The sequence below is a fragment of the Neolamprologus brichardi genome, chromosome 7, assembly GCF_056152115.1.
Source record: "Neolamprologus brichardi isolate AB-2024 chromosome 7, ASM5615211v1, whole genome shotgun sequence".
NCBI lineage: Eukaryota > Metazoa > Chordata > Actinopteri > Cichliformes > Cichlidae > Neolamprologus > Neolamprologus brichardi.
In genome coordinates, this window is record NC_142110.1 from 48,446,372 (window position 1) to 48,462,766 (window position 16,395).

A 16,395-nucleotide genomic window follows, 5' to 3' on the forward strand; every position below is an offset into this window, starting at 1 on the left:
TCCAGGGTCGGGCGACAGAGTCGTGACGGGGAATGTGGAGGGAGGGTCAGCAGTCCTACCCTAGTTAGTCAGAGAGGGAAAGGGGAGCTTCAAGGCTAGCTCAAGTTTCTCTCTTGATTCCACACACACACACACACACACCTATTGTCCTGGCGCTTCCGCGACTGCAGATTGAGGCCTGACCATCCACAGGAAGGTAAACAAGCTCTTATCAGTGCTCTGCAGGGGCCTGCACTGTCCCCTGGCCTCTCACCCCTGCATACTACACAGTACACACTCCATGCAACACACAAGCTTCCTGACCATCTCACCTCCCTCTTCTAAGTCTGATATTTTATCCAAAAAAGAAAAAAAATGCTGATTAGTCTTGTTAGCTTGATAGCAAGTCCTAGATGTCCTGCTTCCACTATTTGCTGGGGCAGGAATTACGGATGTGATAGCAGGTCTGGAGACAGCCTGTCTTCACACTAGCTCTGTTTACACCTCTGGGAGCCATTCGTCCGTCGTCTCATCATTGTCGTAAACCAGTGGCGATGTTCACCACACACACACACGCAACCCCATACCCTGTCTGTTGCTAGTATTTAGCCACTGCTGCTGATTAGCTCAGTGACACACGTGAAAAGCATAATTTTAATGTCCATGCTCGCATTTTCTCTCGGTGATGTATTATACTGCAGATGGTTAACGGCTAAAGTGTTTCTTTTCTATCCGCTTGTTTCGTTAGATTTCTCTCCTCTACACCAAAAGAGCACTGGCAAAACACAATTAATCATCTAAGTGTTAATTGGTGGATAGACAGACTAATTTAGCAAGTTTCATGCTAACTGCGTGCAACCAAAACAGGCTGAAGCGTTGAGAGATTCATTGCACAGTAGCTGCTCCTAATCATTTAAGATTGATGTAGCTTTGCACAACATATGCTTCGTGTAGAACCAATAGAGATTAGCCTGTTTTTCTTGACTGAGTTTTGCCAGTAAATATTAATACTTTCCAACATGAAGACTGCATATTAATGAAGGCTCTGATCTTTTCTTAAGATATTCTAAGTGAGGGAGGGTCAAGGGTGCGATTCATGATCTATGGACTGAGAGCCACCATAGTGCACTATACGGGACTGGAGAGGCTCTCAAACTGGAAGTGATATTCTGCAAACACAAAATGAATAGTGTCTTTTTATTTCCATGAAGAGATATTTAAATATATGTGGTCACACAAACGACTTCAGTGGGCCTCAAAGGGTTTTGAATCATCTCAAAAAGAGATCTATGAGACAGCTTCAAGTTTTGTGATTTCATTTCACTGTTTAACTAATGGAAGTGTCTGGACTCCGGCACTTGTTATTTGACAAGTGTAACTTTATTCCCTGCAGCAGGGAAAAGATTATTAAGTACCCCAAGTTTGACTGTTGGATTTGTTGTAGTAACACTGTATGAGCAGATTAAAATAATCTGTCAGATGTCTCAAAGCTTTCTCTTCGAGTCACATATTCTGCTTTCTGACATATCACAGAAATGCAAGCAAATGAAATATCGAGCGTCCAAATCCAGCGAGGGCTCTCTCATCACATCAAACACACACACGCTAGGAAAAAACACACGCACAGCCAGACATCACAGAGAAATTTCAGCTCTTTAAATACAGATTGACCGGTTTGGCACCTGAATCAACAGGAAAACTACCCACCCAGTGCTTGAATCAAGAGGCCCTGCCATTTTAAAGCACTCGACTGCACATTGTGCACCATTAGAAATCAGTATATCGTGTACTGAGAAAGCCCATATTTCCTGTTTAGGAAAGCACCGTGTACAAGTAAATTGTACGCTTACATCTAAAATACATGTGAGCTAAAGATTCCACAGTTTATGTTTGCTGAAAGTTAATTTAAACTAAAAGGAAATTTCCGAGCAACAGCTCTATACTCGCGCTATAACGTGACACAAAATATTTGAAAGCTTTTCAACTGAGCATGTTTTTGTCAAGCTGTTCTGTCAAGAAATTTTGAACTCTGACCTGCAAAAGCATTAATTAAAGATACCCGTCTAAGATTTTGCTAAGCAAGGACAGACCACATAACCCTACTGTGAGTTGGCACCTCTGACTTGAAGTCATAGGGTGAGTCAGATGACCTGCCAGTAGTTCATCCACTAAATCCAGTAATACTGTGCAGGTACATTTCCTGCATTTGTGCAGACCAAGGGTGACTGTGGCAGACAGACCACAAGATAAGAATACATAACACCATGCCTTATCTTCACAGACAGCAGGCATGTTGACATGGGTACAAGTGGTCGCCATGCTGACTGGGCATTTATCTCGCCCAGCACTAATGAGGCATTCAGTGCTCATACAGCTCCATAATGAAAAACACTGGACCAGAGGGCATGAGACCTTGCAGTCACATAATAATGATGTTCAGGACACGGCTAAGTGCCGGTATCTTAAATTTATATGATGATGCTGCAGTCAGGTTTCAGTAGTGAAGGAAACTTGCTGAGCCATTAAGAAGAAGATGGTTTCATTTATATAATATAAGGGCGAGATACAGCACAGCTGCAGCATGAACCGTGTTTCACATTTTTGGTTTGTTTGTGTTTTGAAACAGTGTGCAGTTTTTTCTTGTCCAGTGACACATTTAGCCCTGATATGAATTTCAAATAACGTCATTCAAATTTTTTGACAACTAATTTTTGTTATTAGAGGTCAGCACATGGGTGCAGTGGTTTGGCCATGGATCTAAACGGTTGTCTTTATGTGTTAGCCTTGCAACAGGCTGGCAACCTGTCCAGGATGTACCCTGCCTCTCACCCTATGACAGCTGGTGCAGGCTCCAGGCCCCACCCCTGCTGCAACCATAAATTGGATCAACAGAAAAAGGCGGATGGATTTTCATTAGGTTTTTGTATAATTTCTGTCAATAAAAATTGAAGACCTTATTGATTTCTTTTTTATCTAATTTCTCGATTTTTCATTTTTATATCTCCTAAGGATCTTTGTGTAAGGTTACCATGGCTACAAGAGTCATTCTCATCTGTGGCTAGGTTAATGCAGGAGGCTGAGATTCCATGTCCATCTCCTCTGCAGTGTTCCAAAAAGACTTTTCTCAGTTAACATTATCATTTACAAATTCTGTTTAAGCAGAGCTGCTCTTCTCTGTCCATCCTGCTCATCCTGCTGTAGCATTATTGCCGCAGCTACTTGTTCTCTTTAATGATGAGCTGCTGCTATTCAGAAGATCATTGATTCACTTCTTTACTTTAAAAAAAGCTCTTTCTGGCTTTGCCTGGTAAAGAGAGCCAAATCTTTTGAAAGCACAGACAATACCTCTCTGAAATTAACATTAACACTGCATCACCTGTGTTTCATAAACTGTGTCAGATTAAACCTGGCACAGGAAACATGTTTTGGGCATCATTTGATGAAAAAGAAAATCCATAATAACCTTGGGGGCAACATATTGTAATTCAGGTGGTCTGAGATGGAAGTAAAAAGGCCTTAGCCAATCACAGGTGTGTTCAGTCCATATTAGAGGTCTCATCTATAAAAGAGCGCTAAAGATCAATACTACAAGTACATGAGCACGAAAGCCAATAATGGCCGCACACAAAAAAAGTGAGATTTATAAAACACGTGAACACACACCTGGATCGCATGTTCCTTTTATAAATCCGATTCCACCTGGAAATGTGTCCGTGTTTGTATCCTGCCTTCTAAACACCCACATTCAACCATACACTGGGAAACACTGAGCAGAATTTAAACCGAGACCTCATATAGCTTTTATCTTTTATCGACAGAAACAATAATAAAAGAGATTTTTTGGGGGGGTCAGTGAATATGTTTGCTAATGAAAAGTTGCACTATTTAATTCCAAAGACTCCAAACCGTAAAGTGTTCTTTGGTTCATCGTGAATACTTTAATTACGTTTTTATTTCTTAAATCATTTTTATTTGAAGAAAAAAAAACCCTCTAAAACATATCTTTATAGTTTTAATCTCGACATACTGAGTTTATCCAGCTTCCTCACACGCAGCCGTTGCGCTTTGATCATGAAAAAAATTACTTGTCAATATTTTTCATCCTGCTTTTTCTTTGATGAAATTAACACTAGTTTTCTCAAAGACAAAGTAAGAATGGGGAGATAATGCAAAAAACTGTGGACTCCCTTGTTCTCCCTTGATCGCACAGATACCATCGCGTGTACGCCACACTGCACGCCAAAGCCGTCCAGTCAAGTGCCGGGACATGGTGTTAGTGAGGCTTCCCCACAATGCTTTCTGTATTCAAACAGAGGAAAAGCGAGGCAGTCAGAAATGGATTGTTATTTGGGAGGGGCATAACACTGAAGGAGATTGAAATCAGTCTCAGGCAGCGACAAGCGGTCGCGTCTCCCTGCCACCCAGTCTGACTGCAGGCAGAGCTGGCTCACTGCAGTAAAACAGGGGAAGTTGACTGTTTTGACTCTCAAAGCCATTTTTAACATGACGTGAGGGTTTTTTTTGTTTTTTTTTTCTACTTCAGCATGCTTTCTGAGAAGCCTCAGTCATCTCTTTCAATTTCTTATAATCTTTTTAAGTCCCTGACATCCCCTTTCTGTAAACGAACACATTCCTCTTTTGGTTTCAGAAGTTTTCTTCCCTCGTCTTTCTCTTTGGTGTCATTATTTTGTGTAATTAATAGTTTTGCATTTTCACTTATCACTACTTGAAATTTCCCTCCTCTATATCTCTTAATGTTTATCCGTTTTGCATTTTTCTTATCTTTCTTTTTTTTAATCCACTATTTACTTCTCCCCCCCAAAATCTTTCTTCTGAACCACTTATCTTCTCTTTGACAGTCACATAAATTTGATCCCCACTCCCTCACTGTCTCCATGAATCAGCCTTTATGAATTCTGTTATCTCTGTTTGTGTTTCTGTCTGTCCGCCCGTCTCTCTCTTTCCCTCTTTAAGATTAATTTTCAGACAGCTTGTCGTCCTTCTCCAGTGGTTCGCTAATCACTTTTGTACTTTTCCTTTAGCCCGTGGCGGGAGGGTCGGGGGTAAGCAAAAGTGCAGCAGGAGGTCTGGCAGTTAACATCACGATGTCTGTCTCCCACTGGGAAAGCTGTTGCAGCAGGGGGCATATTCAACACGATTTTCCTGCCAGGAAATGCCGGACTCACAGTGGATAAAAATCACTAAATACAAAGACTTCAGTCAGACGCAAAGATAACTGTTTATGCGTCTGACTGCCACGGTCGGCTTAAGTGGTAACGCTTATTGTGCTCAGTCTGGAAATAATAATCTGAAAATTGTCTTCAAAGGAGGTGGCATGCAGCTACCTCCCATATAATAAGTGGCTAGCCAGACGCAATCTGCAGCGACGCTTGGATAGCAAAACTACATACATGCTAAAATGTCTAGATCTAAAAGGCCAGCAGGGGCACTCCGCTGATTGTATACACAAAGATCCGTTCATTTGTAACAGCCTGAAAGCTAGTTGCATAATGTCCTCTGTATCCTGGAGGGGCTTTTTTCAAGTCAGGCAAATTAACCCTGATGACATCATGAGGGTTATCGCAGTTTGTGCTTAGAAAGTTAAGATTAATGAGAGAGTTATAAGAGAAAGTGGGGGCGTTTACAAAAGTAGACTTCTTAACAAGACAGGGAGGCACCAGTTGTGGTGCCAGGGAAACAAAGGCGTCTTTGGTCTTCAGTGTTTCAACTCTCTGTCACACTATTTTTGAACAGTGAGCCAGTGCAAATTTAACGTGACACAACATAAGCACTGGCTTACATCAGTAAAAGTCATCCTACTTACAGGCCGAGCAGTAAGCGAGACAAATGTTATCACATCCACACGGAGAAGGTGCCACGTTAGCTTCACATAATGCCTCAAAACAATGCAATTGCAAGAAAACCTGACACAGTAGCTGCACTTCACACTCGAAAGAGTCACAAACTACACAAAAAAGAGTCAAAAGGAAAACTTAAAGAGAGTTAGAAAACTGAGGGGAAACTGCATGTTTATTAGACCTATCACAGTGTCTATATGAGCTTGACACAAGCAAATACCACAGTTAAAACGGATTCAGACACATCACGGCTTCAGAGGCGCTCAGAGATAAACCTGTAGCTTGGACCATGTAAGACCTTCAAAACAAACAGCAACATTTTGAACACAATTGACCTCACAGGGAGACAGTGTAGTGAAACTAAGACCAGCGTGATGTTGTCTGTTTCACTGGAGCCTGACAGAAGCTCGTCCAGAGAATATGGATGAGCTGCAAACAAGAAAGAGAGAGGCCTGACTGATCCCAACACAGAGAGAATTTTAATAATCATGCTGTAACATGAAAGAACGGATGATCGTTTCACTGGAAGACATAGGCAGAGGGTGACTTTTCAGATAATCCAGAGCTAAAGAAAACACGTCCTCTGAACCAAATTCATCCGTGTTTGTCAAATTGCAGGGTAAGTACAAAAGTCATGTCTGGGTTTTTAAGAAAGGAAGCCAGCAAGTCAGCGTAAGAGCTAAAGAACTGGAGTCTGGTGGGCTTAACAAGATGACTGCAGTTTTACTGATTTACCCAGGGACTGCTGCGAGGCATCCACCTTATTATCATCTATAGAGTCTCTAAATTTGGCCGGATTAGTTAGATAGTGTCATTTTAATGAAAGACACTGTCTGTACTATTGTAATAGGAAGAATATTTCAGTCCTTTGGTCTCAGACAGCCCAACAGTGAATTGATAAGCGTGCAGGAACATTAAGGAAAAAGCTCTAGCCTCCAAGTTTTTTTTACTGCTAACGCTTTAACGCTAATAATCTGTCCAAAGGTAAATGAACACATGACAGAAGACCAAGGGAAGCTCCAAGGAGCAATTAAGTTTCCAATTTCAGGAAATTAGGTGCACACGTTAAGTATATGACTCTTAGAATTAAGGGTACAAACATAATCCTCTGGGTTTTACTGGGTCATTTTGCAAGATTGTGCATCTGTAGTAGCTCAGAGTGTGTAATATACCAATAAGATCTATACATGAAGTATAAGGCTTGCTTTAACTTTGAGCTTAACAACTGTTTGAAATTAAAACCCTGCTTTAAACGTCACACGAGGATTTCATGAGTCTGATTTCAAGGAGCTGACAGGGGGTCAAACATATGGAAAGCTTAAATAAAGCTAAAGCAAGACTGACCTGAAGCAAAACACAATATGCCATTTCTTGCAGTTGGGTAAGGGCTTCATGGGATTTGTGGCAGGCTGCGGGCTATTTTTGATTTACTTTTTTCTGTTTACCTCTTCTTTTCAGTTGCCTTCGCATCGTGTCTTCTCCAACAGTGACTTGAAGTTTACTTGGATTCGATTAAACACGCAGACATCGAATCACAGTGGATGTTTCCAAATGTGTACGGAATATATACTCGTATATGTATTTATGTATCTATCATCTGTCTGGAAATATGATTTTATGGCGCTGGGTACAGCATGTCACAGCTGAGGATTGTGCTTGATTTACTTAAGAACGCATTATTAATCCCAGAAGACTATATAAGAGAAAAGGGTTAAATAATATGACAGTACTTGGCTGCATAATAAAGAAATAAACTTAAAGCAGAAACGATGTACAGAGAATCAGAGCGCTTTGTCGCCTGAAAATAGTGGCACAGCTCCCTCTGGGTCTTCTTCTAAAGCTGCTGCAGCAGATGCAAAAGAAAGGAGGGAAAAAAAGGAAAATTTGCAGAGCCTCATTCAAGAAAGAAAAAAATAATAGCAAATACAGAACTATGTGTCACAGAGGCAATTAGGACTGAGCAAAACAGCTCCTCACAGACTACACCAGCAGACAGCGAGACTGATCCCCTGCGGTGGATGCTACATAAGGTCAGCTCTCCATAGGTCTGCCAGTTGGCCAAAAGATACCTCTGTATTTCTGCCACCAGCACCCCTGCTGAGAGGGTGTTTAGCACTTGTGGCAATATTGTGATTTGTCATACAGCAGGTCAGCACTGAAGCCAAATTCAGTGAATAGGTTTGTTTTTCTGGCGCATAGCTTTAACAGTGATGTATGCTTGCCTCGGCTACTTTGCTTTATTTAAAGAGCAAGCTGAAAATGTCACTTTATTTTTTCTGCTGTATGTTTATGGGGCTGGAGTGTGGAAAAGGTTATTTGGCACTTAAGTGTTTTGTTAGGTTTTCGTTTTTGTTTTGTTTTTTTCCATATGTAAGTATATGGCACTGAAAAATGCAAGCACCCGAGCTCATTTAACTGACAGTTAATTTTAAAGCTGTATTAAATAACACCAGGGCGTGTTATGCGTTCTTTTATGACATTTCGAGTGAGGAAATGTGTGTTTTACATTTACAGTCAGCTATTAAATTGAGGCTCGTAGCTTTTAACACTTGACAATTCAGAACAGCCAGATTGGGATAAAAGGTTTCCCTAAAGCTAATAATAAAAGACTGATAATTTCTTGTTTTTAAAAGTGAAACATTTTCATATTCAGATTAGCATATCTTTTATTTGGAGGGGGGGAAAGATGACTGTAACAAAAAAATGTGCACTTTAATCCACTTTTACCTGCTAATGTTTTAATGTGAAATATATAACATTTTTTAACCTTATTAAAATAACACCTAAACTGTGACCACCTCAAATGCCACGCTGCTGTGGGGAAGTGTGACGCAAACACCCTGAAGCATCACTGGAGGTAAGAGAGCGAAGCTGGATTACGGCCTATGGAAATAGGGAGGGTTTCTGATCCTTTTGCCACCTTGCAGGGATTACAGGTTTGAATTCGATATGAGCAGCCACATGCAGCCAAGGCAGGGAATGGCAGAGCGGACAACAGAGGAAGATCACATAAAATCCATCTAGCATCCACATGCCGTCTTGTTACCTGAATCTGGACAATATTTAAAGAAAATATTTTTTAGCACTAAAAAAAAAAAATGAAAAACTAGACAAACAAATGCTTTGGCTGACTTGGAACAACACTTGCTCCCTTGTTACCAGTATAATTCTTCATTTGATTTGTAAAATTCAACCATAATTCAAGAGTTTTGTTCTTTTTTGCATGTATTTTTTTTGTCTTCAGACTTATTTCCATCTAAAAAAAATACATTATTGTCAGAGCACAAGACAGGAGACGATCAATATCTGCACTTGAACTTTAGGCCAGAAACAGTCCCTGGAGGTTTTTTCTAAAGCTAGTGTCTGCTGACTAGGATGATAATGTTTTCCTTTTTCCCAATTTAATAAAATCAAGCTGCAGAAAGAAAGAAAAAAAGAAAGAACGGAAACTAACTTCAGATCTGAACTGCTAAAATGCTCTATAACAGCAGGCAGACTTACCAAAGGCTGTAGTTGCGATGATGCACAGAAGAAGGGCAAACCGTGTCACGCAATCCTCCATCTCTGCTGCTGAAGTTTAAGGTGTTGGGAGAAAGCTGAATCTCAGTCTCTGGGGTGTGAAGACACTCGGGCGGAGGTTGAAGTGTGCTTGTCTGGTGGCAGAGCAGCAAAAGACTGTGACAGAGGAAGAGCAGAACAATTCCAGTCTTAAAAAGGTGGAAAGGTCAGAAAGTAGGAAGCTGGGGAAATGGTGAGGAGAGGAGGAGACGTGATGGCTGATAAGGCTCTGACTAACTGCCAATTTCCAGCATGTCCCTCTGAGAGTCAGCGTGCGATGTCAAACCAAGTGTCCACATGTGTGTGATGGACAGCTTATGCCATGAGTTTTGTCTCTGCTCTTGAGCAACCACGATTATAGTGATTATTATTTATTATTAACATGATTATTGTAATGATATTATTGGTGGAGACAGCTGCTTACATTTCTTCCTCATATGACGACTGGAATTTCCTTATGAGACAATCCCATCATGTTTCTGCCCGTCTTCCTGGCACACAATGAGGGTCTGAACCTAGAGGTTATCTGGTGGTCACTATGCTTCTGGCCGACGGTTTCAGGAAGCACCACGGCACCGTTTTCTTTAAATAATACCACAATGCCAGCATCAGATAAGAAGGAGACTGCTCCTGTTATATGATTCATATAGAGTAAAAGGAAGAGCCTGTGTAAACTGTTTATGGAGTTCCAAATGGAAAACAAAATGTCTCGTTAATTCGTTATTTCCCGCAACATCTTGCCGTAAGAGAGAAAATGACTTACCCATGGACTAACGTGCTTTTTGAAATCCACAGATGTGCATATTAGTAAAGTAATAAGCGCGGATTTTATCAGGCACTGCGTTAATACAGAAAGTAGTTTGACTTTAACACACGCACGCGCCTTTCTGCCTCCCATAATTCCGTGTTTTCGCAATTCTAACATTTGGCATCTTTACAGCGTTATTTGACCAAAACATGAGCATTAAATAGTTTTTAAACGGACATGAAGCCGGATTGCTTTAGAATCTAGACACAGACATTTCCCAACAAACTTTCAGGAAATGAATCACAGAGAGTTACAAAGATGAAGTAGAGAAAGTTATAAACAGCAAAACTTACCTTTTATGTAGGTGTCTATCTCGAATAAAGTAGGTTTATAATCCACGGGCGGGGATGTGGTGCTTTGAGCAATGTAACGATGCCTGGACTTTCCAAACTTTTTTGTGCTGTCTGGGCGGTGCGAATTTACTTCAGCAGCCCTTTCTCCCTCCCAGTCTAATAAGCACTCCCACCGTCATGCTATTGTCATTCCGTGGAGCTTTTGAGTAATAACACTTTACTATTGAAACCAACTGTGACAACGCACGGGGCGAAATTATTGTATTTAAAACGTATCTAGTGCACGGCATGCTTAGATAAGAAAGGAAAACATGCCTTATACATGTGTTGATGAATGATGATCATATTGTTGAAAGAAAAGAAAAACTCCTATGACACATAGTTGCTGTACTTTCCAAAATGGGCTTGGACTTTCAGGAGAAGGATGAATAACATAGGCCAAGTTTTATAGCAAAGGTCGAACCTTCTGGAATCAGCTCCACAAGCCTTAGCTGTTTTATCTGGCACAAACACCGATCATCTACACTCACCTGCCAGTTAAAGCAAATATCTAGTCTAACAAACACATGGCAACAACGCAGCCCAGTTAAGTGTGCCCAGTGTGGTCAAGTTAACCAGCTGGAGTGTCAGACTGTGGAAGAAAGAGGATTTAAGAGACTGTGAATATGGCAATATAGGTCTGAGAACTTTAGATGTACAACCATCTCAGCTTTACAGAGAAATGTCTGATGAAGAGAAAATATCTAGTTGCCTGGACAAAAATCCCTTGCTTTTGCCAGAGGTCAAAGGAGAGAAGCTAGCCTTCGTCAAGCTGATAGGAAGGCAATAACACCTTAAATAAGCACTCACTACAACTAAAGTATGTAGAAGAGTGTCTCTTAGTCAATACAGTACGTCAAACCTTGAAGCAGATGGGCAACAGCAACAGAAGAACATGATTCCAAGGCTCATATGGGCCCAACAAAACAGAACTGTGTAGAGTCATTGCCTGGTCTGATGAAAAACAAAATCTAATACAGCATTTTTGGATTACTGTGGGAGATTCACATTATGGATGTGCAGCCATTAAATCTGCAGCAACTCTGTGATGTTGTCACGTAAATATAGAGCAAAATCTCAGAGTAATCATTCCAACACTTTGCAGAATCATTAGTACAGAGAATTAAGACAGTTCTTAATGTAAAAGTGGGCCCAGCCCAATATTAGCAAACTGTACCTAATGGAGTGTCTGGTGAGTGTATATTAGAAGCATCCACTCATTCTGGTCACCAGTGCGTTGTTAGACCTTTTCTTAATATATGAGGTTTGTTGTGATGAAAAGCAAGATTCATCAGGCTCAGCGGTGTCATGAAAACCAGTGCAACAAAAGCATTTACCGTAATTACAAAACTGCTGCTGCGAGCAAATTTACTGAGCTGTGACTTAAGCAGAATACTAGTGCCTGCAGTCAGTGGTGAAACAGATTAAAGCAGTATTCCCAGAGATACGGCTAGATATCCAAGTTTCTGTTCCACACTTGTCCAAATCAGAATCAGAATAGTTTATTAATCCCGAAGGAAATGTGATGTGTTTGGAGAAGACCAAATGGCACATATGCCACACAACAGAGCACAGTTGTTACCAAATATATATCAACAAGAAGGTGTTTCAACAATTACTGTCACATTTGGTTTCTCATCTTTCAGTGAGACAAGAAGTTCCAGATGTCTGCTCGTCTTTTGCACATATATACAAAGTCCAAGCTGCCCAGAGCTGACGGCACACTAAATTGTTGCTCATTTTGAGTTATGCACGTTCATTTCTATTTCCAGTCACACACCTATTCGTGTACAGTATTGTCCCCAGAACGACACAGAATTGTGTAATATGGAAGTAAGTTTTTGTATGCCTCGGGGAAGCATAATCGGTGTCATTACAGTGCTATTATGGAAATTACACACCTATTATCAGGTAAAGGTCAGTGCTGTGTTTAATGGTCTATACTCAGGAAACCGATGCATAATTTAAAGATATTAGCAGGTCCATTTTAGTTAAAATTATTTACCAGGTGTCACTGAAGGTGCTTTTCCTATGTACACCATTTTCTACTAATATCCCCACAATGCAGTAAATGCCAATAATTACCATATCGCACAAAGGTTGTGCATTTTATGACGTTTGTGGTGGTGATGGTGCAAAGTAGCACATGGACACTATAGATTATTTAAAGTGTATTAAGATGGGATTGTTTTGGACTAGGATCCAAGAAGTCAGACACTAAGTTTGACAGCTACATAGTAAGCAAGGTCAGTGTCACCTGCAAGCAGTTACAACAAGACAGTTGTCAAGTTTCAGTTAAAAGGCAGAATACATTTTCACCAATGAGGGGAAAATGCAATCTGTTGTCAGTTGAGTGCTGTTTATATCTAACAGTTAGGAGCAAATTCACAAGTGAAGTGCTACAGAGGTGGATGGCACAAGGAGACAGAAGTAAAAGACCAAAACATTTTAAAAAGGAGAGAAACCATATTCACAATTTAACAGAAAAATGGTATTTATGTATCAATTTGAAGTTCATCACTGGGCCACACCAGCTTCCCTCTGCTCCCTTCAGCAAAGCAGAGACTTAAGTGATACTTATAATCTCATTTAAATCATGATTTATTCACTAAATTTGTTCCCACACCACAGTTTGTCACATTTTACTTTAACTAATATGCAATTTTTTTTGATGGCTGGCTTTTCAATGCCAGCAAAGTGGATATGAGACATAATTAAAGTTATTCTTACATTCATAACCTGCAAATATGAAGATTGAGCAATGCAGAATTGAGACTAAAAAATACGGCTCAAAAACTCAAGGAAACATTTAAAAAATGTTCATTTTTTTAATTGTACATACATAAATTAATTACTTATTTAACATTTCAAAAATATTTTGTTATTTGTAATTATTTGTAGGAACGCCTTGTAATTTTCTTTAATAAAAAAAAAATAGTGTGACATTATTACGAGCTGCTTACTTTAAAAACCAAAACTGAAAAAAAAAAGTTTGATTTATCTTTGAACTGTGTTTATGTTTGGCTACATCAGCTTCACAAAGAAAGAGTGAGAGTTCTAAAGAGTAGACACAACATCCTTTTTGCACTGAACAGACTCGGAGGAGTCATCATCGTATCAAATCAACAATGCAACAAAAGCGTTCACAGTAATCACAAAAGTCCAGTAGCAAACACTTGCACAAACAGCAACTCTGCAGTTTTGTGGCTTTCTTTCATTTTCTCTCTCCCTAATGATTTACATGTGCAATATAGGAATGTAAAAGAAATACTTAACTGCCTAAGTCACTCTGAACTCACCTTTGTGTGCACAGTTTAGTGGACACGTTTAATGAAGGCAGCACATGTCTCTAAGTCTGGTTAGTATTCTGTATATGGACTCTGTAAAATGACCACATTCCTTCAGGCGGAATGAACAAAGAAGTGCACATGGGATGTGACACTAAACAGAGACGACTGCATGCTACTTGTGTCCATTGATGCTCAAACAACTGCAGTGCTCTCGTACTGAGGCGTATATCACACTTTGCATTTGCTTCAGGTATTTAAGTCCCTCTGAAGCTAAAGTACAGTAGCCCTCTGCTTCAATGGCATTCCTTTTTTATTGGAGCCAGCCCCCAACTCTCCACCCCCACCCATGCGTCCTTTTTCAATAACAGGAAACAATCGGCCGTCGTCTTTCATCACAAGTTGACGTTGGTTCCCGCACGGTGCCACTGGGTCTCTGTGGTGGTGCCAGCCAGCCCGTGCTATGCAGTCCACAGCACAGTAGAAGGAGAATGAGGACTATGAGCCAGCTTACTTATTTCCTTATCGTACTCCGAGGGGGGATCTGACACATGGCCTTCCACTGGTAATTTCACAGACTGATACCAGATGAACAGAAGTCTGTCCGTTTTACAAAGCAATTGAACCTACACCCACAATCCCCTATGGTGTTTAATTGGCAAGACCTTCATTATAGAAAAGTCCCATTTGCAAAATCATATCTCACCTTTAAAAGTAATCCAAGGCTTTTGTTAGAGTGCGTTTATCTTTGAGTTAAATGAGAGGCCCTGTCTGTGACAGTCTGAAAGCAGACTGAAAGCAGTGACAGTCTGAAAGCAGGCAGGTTATTTTCTAAGCAAGTTGACCCCCCCCCCCTCCCCCCTCCTCAAAAAAACCCCCCCAAAAAACTCTGTATACATAAGTTACTGGTAGCTGGAATGACTCCCATGAGATACCTGATGTCTGGAATAAACAAAGCCCAACAAGCCTTTGCTTAGAATTTCTAGCTGACGTTAGATTCTGCTGTGCAAATAAGTGAACGCAGTTATACATCATGTACACATTTTTTTTTCAGACCATCCTTTCTGCCTTGGCTGAAATCTTACACATGGACTGTTTCATTTGAAACTTGCCTTTTAACCAGGTTTTAAAGCAAATAAATTTGTCCATTCACTTACTCTTTAAAAAACCTCCACAGGGGGGCACTGAAGAAAAAAATCTAATCCTACACAGGCTATGAAGAAATAAGTGCTCAGATCTTCCCTGCTTGTTGTTCATTGTGCAGGTGTTGGACTTGGAACATTGTATAAAATCTATTAGTGAAAAAAGAGTGTAAAGATGTGCAAATCATTTTGACTTAGTAGTGAATTAGACTTCCAAGCGATGGAAGGTGAGGTAGTGAAGAACTAAGTAAAACTACAAAGAAGGTATTTGGTGTATCCTCTGGACAGAAGAAAGAAAGCAATGACACATGGTGGTGGAAAGAGGGAGTACAGGCAAGTATTTGAAGGAAGAGGCTGGCAAAGAAAAAGTGGAAGAAGTAGTAAAGGAGTACTTAAAGTCTAGTTGTATATTAAAGAGAGCGGTGGCAAAGCCTTATAGGACTTGCATCAATTGGCTAGGCAGAGAGTGTGTGCTGGAAAGGATGTGCAGCAAGTTAGGGCAATTAAGGACAGAGACGCAAATGTACTAATGTGTGAAGAGAGCGTGATGAGAAGGTGGATGGAGTCATTTAAGGAGCTAAAGAATGAAAAGAAAAGGGAGAGAAGAGGACAGAAGGAGGACAGTTGGTGAAACTTTAGATGAAAATGGTAAATGTTAAATGGCCTGTATTTGTATAGCGCTTTACTTAGTCCCTAAGGACCCCAAAGCGCTTTACACTACATTCAGGCATCCACACACACATTCACACACTGGTGATGGAAAGCTACATTGCAGCCACAGCTGCCCTGGGGCGCACTGACAGAGGCGAGATGACCCCTAAAAGGAAGCCAAAACAAGACTAAATCAATTAAACATCTACTGATCAAACTTGCAAATGTATCATCTGTAATATGTTACTTTGAATTTTATATTAACAACACTCCCTATGCTGCTTTGATAAAGCTGCAATATGGGCAGTAAAACACTGGAAAACCTGTCTTTCACTCATAATTACAGAAAGAGTTTACCACTCAGTGACAGGCTATGTGAGCAAATACTTGAACAATTTAAAAATGATGCTTTTCAACATAAAAATGCAAAGAATTTGGGGGTTATTTTTTATTCATACTGCATAGTAGGTGATGTATCTTCATACTGTAAATAACACATATCATTAAATAATCCAGAGAATCTAAAGCAGCCTTTAACTGCAAGGGGCAACACCAGAAAAAGAAAATGCACATCACAACACTAAAAACCACTGACAGTGAACATACATCATCAGTACAGCACATGCAGCTCATGCAATGAAAAAAAATATACAGAAATGCCACGACTTTCACTGAGCGCGAGCTCATTAAAGATGGTCTCAGTCAAAGTGAAGAACTGTCTCTTGGTCCAACCAATCCAAGTAATGTACACCAAGCCTGTGGTTTGAGGAGGCAAGAGAA

At 40.3% G+C, this 16,395-nt stretch overlaps 1 protein-coding gene across 2 annotated transcripts in view; it reads right to left on the bottom strand.

Moving 5' to 3' along the window:
- The window catches only part of eng (endoglin), a 42,271-nt gene extending 31,665 nt beyond the window's left edge, over positions 1 to 10,606 (bottom strand). Inside the window, exons 1-2 of one of the 2 annotated variants that reach the window (XM_006788986.3) lie at positions 10,497 to 10,606; positions 9,339 to 9,490 (exon numbers count right to left, since the gene is read on the bottom strand). In XM_006788986.3, coding sequence (XP_006789049.1) covers positions 9,339 to 9,399 — 61 coding nt within the window. In that variant the 5' untranslated portion in view covers positions 9,400 to 9,490; positions 10,497 to 10,606. Of the gene's footprint in view, positions 1 to 9,338; positions 9,513 to 10,496 lie in introns of both variants that reach the window. The other variant, XM_006788985.3, reaches the window with a different exon arrangement.
- Positions 10,607 to 16,395: the final 5,789 nt, after the last annotated feature.